Source organism: Rhinolophus sinicus, chromosome 1, assembly GCF_057876585.1.
Source record: "Rhinolophus sinicus isolate RSI-liver-muscle chromosome 1, RSI-T2T, whole genome shotgun sequence".
In the NCBI taxonomy this organism is placed as follows: Eukaryota; Metazoa; Chordata; class Mammalia; order Chiroptera; family Rhinolophidae; genus Rhinolophus; species Rhinolophus sinicus.
The window spans coordinates 8,456,478-8,469,915 of NC_142501.1; the positions used below are offsets into that span (position 1 = coordinate 8,456,478).

Below are 13,438 nucleotides of genomic sequence, written 5' to 3' on the forward strand. Positions count from 1 at the left end.
ACCTTGTTCAAAAGACTGGTCTCTGGAAACTACCTGAGCACTTCCCAAACCAGGGCCCTCCTGCAAGTGGAAGGAGACTGGCTCCCAGTGAAGAGAGAGGAGTGGGCCACAGCTCTGCCGACCAGGCCACAGCCGGGTACAGTGACCGCGGTGCCAGTCGAGGAAGAGAGTGTGTGATGTAAATATAAACATGAGCTCTGGGAGAACAACGCAGATACCATGTGAGCAAAGGGCCTCTGTGTGGTGAAGAGGCAGGTCATGTTTTACGGGTCTGAGCGAGACACCAAAATTGAGGCGTTTCTAGGAAGGTCTGTAGATGCAAATCCCCGTTTTGTAGGGAGTCCTATCGAAGAAAAAGAACACAGACTGACTGAGGAGCCTCCCAGGGCAGCAGAAGGGACCCGTGCAAGTGAGGAGCCCTGAAGCTTACACTTCATTCACGGCCTCAGAGAGAGAAAAAACGGTCGTGAAAATGTTTTGTGTGTAAAGAAACAAAATGAAAACATACATATAGAGCATGTGGGTACTGGGCAGCACATAATGGAAAGAAAGGTGGTTTTAGAGTCAGCCAGTCCCAAGTTAGAATCCTGTGACTTAGTAGCTGTGTGACTTTAAACCAGTTCCTTATCTCAGAACCTCAGCTTTCTCACCTGCAAAATGGAGATAAGACCACTGACTTTCCTGGGCTGTTGTGAAGATTTAAAAATCATGGATGTGAAGGGCCCAGCACAGAGCCTGAAAGATGTGCTCATTAAACAAGGGCTCTTGATTTATTATAAGATGCACATAGGCAAGCAAGAGAATTAACGAACGTATGTGGGGGATAAAATGGTACACTGGACAAGACCAAAGGGTAAACAGGACCAGGGAGCGTGTGTGCATGTGGGGTTCATGGCACACATGTGGGGTTTAAAAACCCCTAGCATGCGCTAGGAAGGGAGCAAGAAAAGGAGAGCTGGAGAGAGCCTGTGTGCTTCGGGCGTCGCCTTCGGAGGACCCTTCCTGCCCGGCCTGCCCAGCGCGCACTCACTGAATGAACTGCAGCCCCTTCTCGATGTCCGCCTTCCGTCTCTGCCTCTCCATCAGTCTCTGGGGAGAGAACAGTCCGTCAGATAATCAGCAGGGGCCAGTGGCCGTCTGCCTCCCCTACTGTGTACTTTCTCACTCCCACTCTCATCCCATTTCACAGGTGCAGAGGGGAGTCACTGAGGGCAGACCTGTCTCAGGGTCTCCAAAGACTGTCTGTACCAGGCCACCCAGCTCCTGCCCTCCACGCCCACATCCCACTAGACTCCAAGTTTGTACAGTGCCTTTGACGGGCAAGGGGCTGCATGAAGGCCCCCTGCCCTTCTCCACACATGGCTTGGACTGCAGTCCTACACAGTACACCCTCAAGTTCAAGGAAAAAACTTTGTTTTACAATCAAACTCAGTATGGGGAGAAGAGACATAGAAAATGCAAAATAACGCCAGTGATTATAGCTACAGTGTAGCACCGTGTACGTGCCAGGTACTCTGTGTAAGGACCTTCTTGAATCTTCAACAGCACAGTGAGGCAGGTGTCATTCTGTCCCCCTTTTACCAAGAAGCGGAAGTTCAGGAAGCCCTGAACTATTCTGAGCTGGCATGCAGCTGAGGCAGGATTTGAACCCGGGCCACCCTCCTTTCACACACACCCCCGCAGCCTCTCCACTCAGCCCTAGGTGCACCATCTCCATAAAGGTGGTAAAATAAAGACAAATGAATATCGACTTATCCAACTCAGACTGTATATAGATAAGAATGGATAAGTGTTGAATGAGTTAATGAGAAAAACTGACACTGAGAGACATTAATAATCAGGTAATTAATAATCAGAGACATTAGTAATCAAATTAACATTTGCTCAGTGGTTACAGGTACCAGGGGCTGCCATGATCACTACGCATGTCATACCTTCCTTAACCCTTACCTCCAGCACAACCCTGTGAGATAGGGACTGCTAGCATTCCCATTTTGCAGAGAAAACAGAGGCACAGAGAAGTTAAGTGACTTGCCCAAAGTCACACAGCTGGTACACAGGGGAGCCAGGATTCAAACCCAGCAGCCTGGCGCCCGAGCCCACACACATCACCATCACCCTTACTGTCGCCCATTAAGCAATCAGATCCAGTCCCAAGACCCCTCAGCCTGTCAACAGGCTCAGGTCTCCCCCACCGCCAAACAATTCCTCCCAGGTCCTAAAGGCCCTTTTGACTGCTGCACAACCTCTCCTCGCATTCTCGGTCACGTTTCGTGACAGAGTTGTCGACACGCTCTGCACATCCTCGTCTCCCACTCCACTCCCACTCCACAGCAGGTGCTGGCCAAGGGTCCTCCCCATCCCAGGGACCTCCTAGTTGTCAAGTCCAGTCGAGGGATAGTTTTTCACTCGCCTTTTCCAGGACTTGGCTTCATCGGCCAGGTCCCCACACCTCTCGTCACTCCTGCTGTCTGTGCGGGGCTCCTCTTCCTCTGCCCACGTCTCATGACCCATGTGCCTGGGCTCCCATTTAAGGAGCAGCGCTCCCGCTCTCCTCACTCCACATGTTCTCCCCAGAGGAGCTCTTGCATTTCATGATCTCGAGTCATGTCACTGACTCACAAATCTATTCCTCCCACCAGGCTCACCCCCTCCCCAATATTTCAGATTCATAACTCTTACCTTCTGGGCAGTGCTACCTGGACGTCCAACACCAGGCTGCTTATGACCTCCTTGCCTTTCCTAATCCTAGGCCACCTCTCTCACCATCAACACACACCCAGCCAACTCCTATTTATCCTTAAAACCCAGCTCAGATGCCTCTATGTCCAGAAAGTTCTCTCTGTTGCCCAATCCCAGCTGGATTGGTTGCTCCTGCAACAACACTTTTCAGACTTAACTCAGCAGCTTCTCCTCAATCCTGCTCTTCCTCCATTACACCAACGCTAGCCACAGCTCCAGCCGCCTCCCTGTCCCGTCAGTCCTCAACTCTTTCCACCTTTACCTCTGAAACGTTTCTCCACTCTGAGCTCCTCCCGTCGTCTCCACAACCTCAGCTATCTTCAGGCCCTCATCATCTCTTGCCAAAAGGCTCCAATGAGCCCCCTCCAATCTGCTGCCATTTGGGCGTCAAGGCTGTCTGTCTAACACGTGTGTCAGTGTCACTCTTCTGCTCAAAACCCTCTGAGTGTGCACACATGCACACGTAAGTGAATGCAGGTTTTAAAAAAGGTGAAAACTGAATACATCGTGCAGTCTAGTAATGTATCAATGCCAATTTTCTGGTTTTGATAAGATACAACCATATATTATCATCGGGGGAAGCTGGGTGAAGGAAACTCTAGTATTTTTACACCTTCCTGTGAATAAAAAGTTAAACAAACGAACCCTTCCATGACACCCACTACCAGGACGAATGCCAAGCTGCTTTTCCCGGGCACACAGCTCTGCAGGGCAGGGCCTTCACTCCCACCCGATGCCCTGACCAGCCTGGGAAGTTACACTCCGGTAGCGTCAGCCTATTGGCTTCTCAATCAAGCTGCCCGTTCTGTCTGAAACCTTTCCACACCTGCTTCCTTCCCACCTGGCCAGTGCCCAGAGCTTCTGCAAAGCTCAGCTGGGGTGGCTCCTCTCCCAGGAAGCCTGCCTTCCCCAACCTACTCTAGCACAGCACCCCAAGCCCAGCACAACCACTGTACTTATCCTAGTTAACTGAAACTATGTGCTTACATCCCATCTCTCCCTAAACTGAGCTCCTGGAAGGCAGAGGCTGCATCTGATTCATCTCTGGGCAGCACAGAGAAGCCGGGCTCAGGGACCTGTTCTGAGTAAGTGGAGTCTCACAAATCCTAGAATAACAGTGTGTAGAAGCTGATTTTAGTCCTCATTTATTAAGCACTTCCTCCTACCAGTTATTATTCTGGGAGTTTTAAATATAATACTTAATCCTCACAACACCCCATAAGAAAAGCGCTATTGTCACCCCATTTTACAGATGAGGAAAGCAAGGCACAGGGAGGGGAAGTAACCTGCTAGAGTGACAGAGCTGGGATGTGAATCCTGGCAGTTGGACTCTGGAGCCCCCCTAGCCGTCTCCCAACCCACCCCCACAGGGTGCCTCCAGCCTCCTCCCACACTCTGCCCACCTGGCACTCACCTGCCCCAGGTTCAGTGCAGACTGCAGACCTGCCACACACGTAAACGCTCCCTGAGCTTATGTCATCTGCAAGGGTCCCTGGCACTTCTGACTCACGGGCCCTCGATGGCTTACTCAGGGACCAGGAAAGGTTTAATTTCGCCATCACCTGTCAGCGTTCCAGGTCTGCAGTGATCCCTCCCCCATTGCCCTCATGTGCCCTGCCTGTCCACCTGAGGACCCTCTAGTCCAAGAAGGTTGGGAGGGGTCTCGGCTCCTTTCTGGAGACGACCCACTGGGTGTCAAGCACCTTATGGCAGGGATTTTGAACCTGGGGCTCGCAGAGAGAATTCAGGGGCCGTGCACTTGGATGGGAAAGCATTTACAAGTTTTTTTCACTAACCCCTGCCTGATATTTAGCATTCCCTCCATTATGAACGTACACAGGACACCACAGTAAGTGTCAGGGCTAGAGATCACCTCTCTTAGCTTGTCACATTTCAGCTCCTGGAGACATAACCAAATATTGCTCGTCATGCTCACCACAACTTTGAAATCACAGTAGTTATGTTAAAATCACGGCTAGGTCTCGTTTTGAGGGCATTGATAGAAAAGCACAGCTACAGTTCAACAGAACTGGTTTCCCCTGTAATCCTGTGTATTTTATGTTCAATGCATTTAAAAACACCTTTCTGAGAAGGCTTCCCCAGGCTGCCTGCAGGGTCTGTGCTGCAGCAATGGCTCAGCAGCCCTATTCGAAGGAATTATGGTTTTATCCCTGTGATAATCTCAAAAGTAGGTGTTATTATCCGCACTTTCAACAGAAAAGCAAGGCTTAAAAAAAAAAAAAAAAGTCTTAAAAACAAAAAAACTGAGGCTTGGCAGTCCTGACTAGCCCAAGGCCACACGACTCCTGGGGGAGACAGCTGGACTTACTGGCATTGCCCCAGGCTCCACCGGGAACCACCTGTTAGGGTTGTGATGATTTTCTTTGGCTCTTGTCTTCTCGAGGGAAAAGAATTCAGTCGAGAGACAGTGTTTTGTGCAGGAACAGGGTAGTACAAAGTTTATTAGTAAAGACAGATGTACTCCAAGATGTGGAGCGGACCAATCCCAAGAGGGGGAAAGGCGGCTCTTACATTGTATGAAGGCTGTTATTTCTATGGGTAGAATTGCGTCCCCCTCTCCCTTCTCTTTCTTTCTCTCCTGCTGAGGTGCCCCATCCTCCCTTTTGGTTCTCAAGGTAGTTTCTGTCAATTTTCTTTTTATGATCTGTTTGAGAAGCTCACTAAAATGGTCCTGAGAAACAGGATGTATACTCTGAGAAGTGGGATGTCTTCCTCCCTTATCTGGCTTTTAACAGCACATCCCTTTGGCTTAGAGGTATGTGGAAGCGGGAATCCTGCTGGGCGAGTAAGGCAATGGTGCCCTAAATGAGGGCAGCTGCCAGGGGTCTTGATCCAAGTAGGAGCTGCAGCAACGGCCTTTCTAACCGGGGCCAGCTCTCGCTTTCTCCAGCACATGTCTGTCAGTCTACCTACCCTATCAGAACGAAAATGGAAGTGGAATGCCCAACTTCAGCAACTTGCCCTTTGTTTACTTTTAACGGGCCACCTTGAACCAAAACCAAAGTTCAGGAAATTTCCCCCAGGCCTCCCCCATGGCCCCACCATAAACCACAAACCAAAAGAAGAGTCAGCAGCAGAGCAAACTGCCCGCAGTGTTTGGTTACAAAGAACTTTAGCTTTCATAATCTTATCTTATGCTCCCAACAACCTGGGAGCCAAGCTGCACAGGAAGGGCTGAAACCCACGTCTCTCCATTTCTTGTCTCCAGGGGCCCAGGCCCCTGTCTCATCACTACCCACTAGCCAGCCATCGTCGTGCTCAAGTTTAAACAGTAAATCTTTCTCTTTTTTTTTTTTAATAGAAAAGTAACAGAAGCTCATTGTACAACCCTTGAGAATGATGGGCAAATCTAACAAAACAGAAAACTCCCGGAGTCCCATAGCTCAGAGTGCCTTAACATTGTGGAATACTTGCTTTCTTTTGAGCAATTGAGAGAAGTCACTGCTCCGACTCCTGGGAGCTCAGAAATCCTTGCCCTGCCTACTTCGCTGCCTGAAGACAGGCAGGGGTCTGGGCTGGCCCTGCAAGGAGCCCAGAGCCCTGCAGCGGCCTGCCCTGGGTTCGGATCCCAGCACTGTCCCACACTAGCTTTCAAGGCACCGCTCTGAGCCTCAGTTTTGTCATTTGCAAGATGGAGCTAATGATACCCACCTTGCAAGACTAGTCTGCAGATTTCTGTAGTATGCCCCGCACAGAGGTCAGAAATTTGTGTTTCTGCTGAGCTGACGCTGTTAGAACACCCAGCAACTTACAAAATCAGCCTGTAAGTACTTTTCAATCAGCCAACATGGATTTCTTTGCAGTTTCTGTGTAGGCCATTCTTTTTTGGCAAGGGCTGTTCTGGAACACCCTGCTACTATTATTTATTTAACAAATAACCACAGAACACCTTCATATGCAAGGGGCTCTGCCAGATGCCGGGGAACAAGGGTAATAAAGTCCCTGGCCTTGTGGAGCTGGTGTTCCAGGCTTGGGAAGACAAACAGGTCAGTGTTAAAAGCACAGGACAAGGAAAGATACAGATAAGAGTTACAAAGAAACTAAAATAGGAAACGTGGCAGGGAGTGATGGGGATGGTGTGGGAGCTTAGGGAAGGCGCCTCCGAGGAGGTGGCATTTGACAGACAAAGCAGCCAGCCACGGGAACATGGGAGGTGGTAAGAGTGCACTGGGCAGAGGGTACAGTAAAGGCAACAGCCCTGAGACGGGAATGAGCTTAGAATGTTCAAGGAAAAGACAGAAGGGCAGCGGGATTGCAGCGCTGGAGCGAAGGCAAGCCAAGTAGGAAGCGAGGTGCGAGGGGCAGGCTGAGGCCATCATTGCGCCCCACGTAGGTCACACTGGAGAGCCAGCTCTGTGTTCTGCACGTGTGAGGAAACCACGGGAAGGTTTTCAGCAGAGTGACAGGGTCCCGTTTCAATCTTGAGATGATCCGTTTGGCTGCTGCATTGAGGATGGATAACAAAAGGGGAAGCTAGAAGATTAGCTAGGAGGCTACTGCAGTGGTCTGGGCCTGGCTCAAGGTGGGCAGGGGAGATGATTCAGGAACATTCTGGAGGTTATTAAATGCTCATGGCAACCACAACCATGCCCTATAAAGACATCGGGTGGTCTTTATAGTTTTTTTAAAGCCCCTTCACTTGAAACTCACAGCAAACCCGAGGCAGAGGGGACTGAATCAGCGAGGCCATTTCACAGAACAGGAAGCTGAGGCCCAGCCTAATGAAATGAGCATGCCCAGATCACACAGCTAGCGTGTGCTGGAGCTGAAAATGAAACTCAGGACTTTGGACTCCCTGCCCTGCATTCCTCTGCCTGCAGAGGGACAGAGTATGACACCAAATGCTGCAGAGAACATGAGCACAGATGAACCTCCGAAAGCCCCAGAAGGGTCACAGCCTTGACCTACGCTACAGCCTTGACCTACGCTGCAGCCCTTACAGGAAGTGCTCAACGGCCGCTCACTGGCTGACTCTGGCACGACGTGGAGGGCATGGCTCTTGGTCTCAGGGAATCTGACATGCTCTTCCCTTTCTGTCACAGTGTGGACAGGGTAGGAAGAGCTTGAGGGCAGGTGACCCCTTGGTTTTCTTCTGTAAAACAGGGATGTCACCTTGAAGGACAGTTATGAGGATTGATGAAAGACTGTGGGAAAAAGCTCAATACAAATGTTAGATAATCAGGATTTCCAGACAGATAAGAGCTTTGTGGAGACTGAAAAGCTTGAAGACATCTCTCCTGCATGGCAGCTAAGACCTTGGGCTTGGGAGCCTGTCATGCCTGGCACAAGGCAGCGGTAAATAGGCGGTGGCTGCTGTCACTATTGCCACCGTTACATTGAGCCAGTGTCTTGGCCTCTGACAAGGGCCCAGGAGTTGATGCTGACCTGCTGGAGGCTGCAGATAGGTTCTGAATCAGAAATGCTGCTGCCCCTTCCTCTGGGTCTCAACTGCCTGAGGGGCAAACAGTGCTCACACACCTGCAGAAGCCATCAGGAGCTTGCAACAAACAGACTGACCAAGGGAAATAAATAAAGCAGGAGGCAGCCCTGTAGCTGGTGATGACAGAGAAAGGAAAACAAGCCCATTTTCTATGGGCCATTAAATGTGATGAAAGGAGCTGGCTTCTGTGGAGGCTCCTGGGAGTTGACACAGAGCTGTCACTTCATCAACCCAGGTTGAGGTTCCAGCTCCACGGTGCAGCCTGACTTCCTCTGTTGCATTCTGACCTTCCTGCCGTCTGAAATCTGACCCCATCAGACCCCTCTCCTCTCTCCCAGCCATACCTAGGCCCACACTGGGCCCACTCAAAAGCTGGACTCCCTGGGTTTGCTCTCTAGCTCTGCCTCTTACACAATGTCACTTAACCTCTCTGTGCCACAGTTTCTTCACATGCAAAATGGGGATAATTATAGTGCCTTCCTATAGGGCTGTTATAAAGATTAAATAAGCTAATCTAGGAAAAAGCACTCACAACAGGGCCTGACCATCAGGTCATTTGCTGGATGTGTGTTTGTTAAATTATTAAAAATTTACAAGCCCCTCTAGTTCCTCTCATCTGAGTTTCCCGTCCCGATCCCTAGGCAATGGGCTTCTCCCACAGGATACCATCAAACATCATCAAATCTCAGGCTTCAGAAAGGAAAACTTAGGCCCAGAGAACCCAAGGGACCTTGGTGGCGGAGCCAGACTTGAACCGGAACGTATACCTGCGGCGTATATCGTGGCCGTACCAGAGGAGCTGCCTTTCCTTCTTTATGTGGCTCTGCTTTTATCCTTTGTCCCTTTGTCTCAGTGCATCTCCTTAGAATGCTCTGTCTGGCCTTTCGGAAGCCATCGTTCAAATGTTCAAATGGCCCGTCTTCTAGGAAGTCCTTCTACCCCCAGGCTAAATAAACCTTCTTCCTCTCCAGTGGGGCATAATTCACTTTGACAACACAATGGCTGAGTGACTCCTCCTGGCACCTCCACTGGGGCCTGGAGCGCAGGGGCGCATCAGACCCAGTTCCTGTCCTTGGTGAAGCATCCATACCTTTCTCCTGTCCCAGCCACAAGTTCCTCCAAGGCATCCAGCAGGCACCAAGGAACTGAACTTAGACTAGAACTCCACGCGCAGGGCCCCGTCCTCCTTCCACCACCATTCTGCCTTCTCCAGTCATGCTTCCAGAAATCTCTTGAGAGTACTTCCTTTCACTGGGCCAGCCCCTCGAGGCCCTGGGACAGAGGGCGATTTTAATAAAGCTCCCTGACCTTTTAGCTTAAGCCACTACCCCTGTTGCATTTGCCAGTTTACCCCATCCTGGTCTCTGTTCTTGTCTACATATCTGAGTTGGAGGTGGTCCAATTCTGGTGGTTGAATGGTGTCCAATTCTGACACCATTCTGATGTAGTACACTCAACAGTCACACAGGCCTGGATTCAAATCTATCTGGGTGACCTTGGGCCAGCCAAATAAATCCTGTATTCCTCAGTTTCTTCAGCTTTGAAATGGGGATAATAATGCCCAACCCCTCATGCAGCCACTGTAAGAATTAGAGAGACAGCACATCAACCTCCCAGTGCAGGGGCAACTGTGGTGAGCCCAGGAACTCCTTCCTCTTCTCTACCCCGGCCAAGCCTCCCCAGTCTCTTAAGCCCCACTTGTGGGAAGAAGCCTTCCCTAAGGTTTTCAGGTCACCCTAAGAGCTCTCCCTTCTGTCCACTTGCATGGTATTGACTCCCAGTATCGGTCATTTCCTTGTTGTCTCACTGGTTCACTACAGTTAACTTTCTCTTTCCAGCCAGACTCAAAGGGACAAGCAAACTCAGCCCCAAGCCTGCTCACAGGCAGCACTGGGAAAGTAACTTGCTAAGGTAGCCCAGGACTCGGGGAAAGGGTGAGGATTTGGAGTCAGAAAACCAGGGGGAATCCTAGCTCTGCTATGTGACTTTCCGGCAAGATAGTCAATTCTCAAAGCCTCAGGATTTCTCACCTGGAAAATGAGGATTGAAAAATGTCTACCTGACATGGTTGCCATGGAGGACGCATGAGCCAGCAAATGTGAAAGCCCTTTTGTTATACACTAAAAAGTGCTATTTAAGGGATTATTATTTTCGGATTCTCAAATCCAAACCTACTGATGCCTCAACTTGCCTACACCTGAGATCAGCTCATCCCACAGAGCGTCTTCGCCCCAAAGAATCCACCCAACCCCACATTAACTGTCCATCCAAAACAAAAAGTCAACAGCCTTGGATTCACGGCAGCCATGGAACACAAACCTCATCCCAGCTCAGGGATGAAAAAATCTCTCTCCCATCCTCAGACCTCCTCCCTCCTAGACATGGGTTCTCCTTCCCAGCTTAAGGCACCTCACACCCCAAACCTGTTCCAATTGTGCTTTAGCCCGGCATCATTCCTAGCTTGCAGTTCAATTTCTACAGAAGGGAAAATGGAGAAAGAAGACACAGTGGGTACGGTTTGTATGTGGGGAGAGTCTCCGTAGTAGAACTGAAAACTCCGCTGGCATTTTGTGTTCAACACTTGCTAGATGTACTATAATTACCGCAGGTGTGTGAAAATGCTATTTTCACAAGACTTGATAAATTACAGGCGCTGAGGAAAATGGTCAGAAGTTGGGGTTCAAAGTCTAGTACCTAGGAACTAAAGTCCCAGTAAGCAACCCCCAGAAAAATGAAGTCCCCGACAAAGCTGCTGTGGGCCCCCAGTCCCCCACTCACAGCCCAGCCCCCTTCTCCAGCTCCCCACCCCCCACCCCAGCCCGACTCTCGCCCACTAATGCCGTGTTGGCATCACAGCCACCAGGGTCTATCGGTGAATTGTTTCACATGATGTTTTTCCCCCTGGGAAAACTGCTTTGTCTCTGTGAAAGACCCCCAAACCAAGCACCTTAACACCCGAGCCAGGCAGATTTTAAGGGGTAAGGGGTAAAAGGAGGGAGCAAGCCCGGAGGGGTCTGAGACCCGCTGAGGATCGGAGGAGGGTCCGAAGCCGGGGTCGCAGCTCCCAGGCACCCATCTCCCGGGGACGCCCCCCAGGCGCGGAGGCCGTTCCCCCGCGGACCCCTTGTGCTCCCTGACCCGCGACGGGCCCCTCGCAGGCTTCAGAGCCCAGGGACTGATCCCGCCACCGGAAATGCCCCCCCGCCCAGACCGCGCCCCCCTTCCTGCTGCCCTTTCCCCCGGGGCCGGGCAGCAGGCCCCGGATCCCCGGGCTCGCGTGCCCGCCGCAGCCGGCAGGGGTGGCCCGTCGGCGGCCGCGATCCTCGGCCCTCGCTGCGGTCCCTTCCTCAAGCTCCTGGCGCTGCGGGGCCAAGGAGCATACAAAAGGCAGGGGTGCACTGCCAGCGACGCCCCCTCCAGCCCCCTCGACCCCCTTCACAGGGGTCGGCGAAGCATCTGCGCATCCCAAAGCTCCGGACGCCGAGGGGAGAGCCCCTCACGACAGATATTTCCCAGGCACCCCCCGTGGGAGCTGGAGGGGCGGCCAAAGCACCCAGCGGCAGGTGCCCCCGGCCGCACAATAACTTTGAAACTTTGGGGCAGGGCACGGGGACCGCGAGGGGGAGCCCCCAAATAGGAGGAAATGGGGATTTGGGGGCCCTTCCTTTATCTCTGCCAAATGCACTTTCCAGGTGGCCCCGCGCAGCTCCAGCCTGGCCAGGGCTCCCCGCGCCGCCCCGGCCCTCGCGGCCCCGGCCCCCGCGCCCTCCCGCCGGCCGCCCCGACGCGATCGGGCCCCGGCCTCTGCCCCGCCGGGCGCGGGCCGCGCGCAGCACTCACCTCGGCCGGGCTGCGCTCCCCGCGGGCCTGCGCCGAGCCCGATAAATGGTATGCTATGACTAGAGGTATGATTACGTTATTATTATTAGTAATAATAAGAGTAAATGCTATTTAATTACGGGCGGCCGCATCCTGCTCCCGGCGCCGCCGCCCGGGCAGCTCCGTCCATGTGGCTCCGGAGCGCTGCACTTTCATTTCCAGCCCCTCCGCCGGCCGCTCGCGGCAGCGCCCGCTGGAGGCCCCGTCAGTCTCCCAGCAGAGCTTCCTCCTCCGGTCCTAGCGCGGCTCCCCTCGCCTGGCGCCGGGTGGGCGGCGCGGGCGGCGCACCTGGGAGCCCAAGGGGCGGGGAAGTCCCCCTTTCCCCCTGGAAGGCTCATGCCTGGAATTCACCTTTATTTTCTCTAAGTGCCCTTTCCTTTTAGGGCTTTTTCTTTTGGCAATTCTCTATTTCTGGGCGGATGCTGGTCCGACTCGGCGCCCCCGCCCTTCCCCACATGTGTAAAAAGCCCCAGGTTTCCAGGAGCTTTCACTGAAAGCTCCCGAAAACCCTAACTGCGTTGTGTCCTTTCCACGGATGAAGACCGGAGGCTCAGAGTGGAATGAGGATCTCACTAGGCTGGTTTGTTAATGTATGCGATCTTTCCCGAAAGGATTTGAGGCTTCTTAGAAGACCCAAAAGGTGAGGGGAGATTACCAAAGGAGAGACCAGCTGTAAGAATCCTGGCTCTGCCTCAGAGCTGGCCAGGGCCAAGTTGGATTTGAACCCAGAGCTTCAGATTCCAAATACAATGTCTGTCATTCCACCCTCCCACTACCTGCCCAACTGATGGATGAGAGTTCCCTCAAATTTCCCCCTCTTCATTTTACATACACGTATGTATATATAGAGAGGGTGCCAAAAAATGTATACACTTTTTAAGAAAGGGAAAAACTATTACAATTGTAATGCTCAATATATACCAATAACAAAAGATGAACACAAGTCATGTGTATACTTACATTTTTTTGGCACCCCCGATATGTATGTGTGTATATATATATTTGTTTCTTATTGAGGATCAGCTGTGAGCCTGACAGACTTTCTTTTTTTTTTAACCTTTTTTTTTCCCCCAGTTTATTTTAAGTGTGTTTTTCCAGAACCCACCCATCAACTCCAAGTCAAGTAGTTGTTTCAATCTAGTTGTGAAGGGCACAGCTCACAGTGGCCCATGTGGGGATTGAACCAGCAACCTTGTTGTTAAGAGCACTACACTCTAACCAACTGAGATAACCGGCCACCAAACAGACTTTATCTTTACAAATGTTATCTCTTCCACAAATATTTGTGCCAGACACAGTCTTAGGAAGTGGAGATACATCACTGAGACAAATTTTAAACACACTGTGGTAAATACT

At 51.6% G+C, this 13,438-nt stretch overlaps 1 protein-coding gene across 3 annotated transcripts in view; it reads right to left on the reverse strand.

Moving 5' to 3' along the window:
- The window catches only part of ZC3H7B (zinc finger CCCH-type containing 7B), a 35,989-nt gene extending 23,544 nt beyond the window's left edge, over window positions 1-12,445 (reverse strand). For 2 of the 3 annotated variants that reach the window (XM_074326457.2, XM_019734450.3), the window contains exons 1-2: window positions 12,044-12,445; window positions 1,031-1,089 (exon numbers count right to left, since the gene is read on the reverse strand). In XM_074326457.2, coding sequence (XP_074182558.1) covers window positions 1,031-1,083 — 53 coding nt within the window. In that variant the 5' untranslated portion in view covers window positions 1,084-1,089; window positions 12,044-12,445. The remainder of the gene's footprint in view (window positions 1-1,030; window positions 1,090-12,043) is intronic. The other variant, XM_019734449.3, reaches the window with a different exon arrangement.
- Window positions 12,446-13,438: the final 993 nt, after the last annotated feature.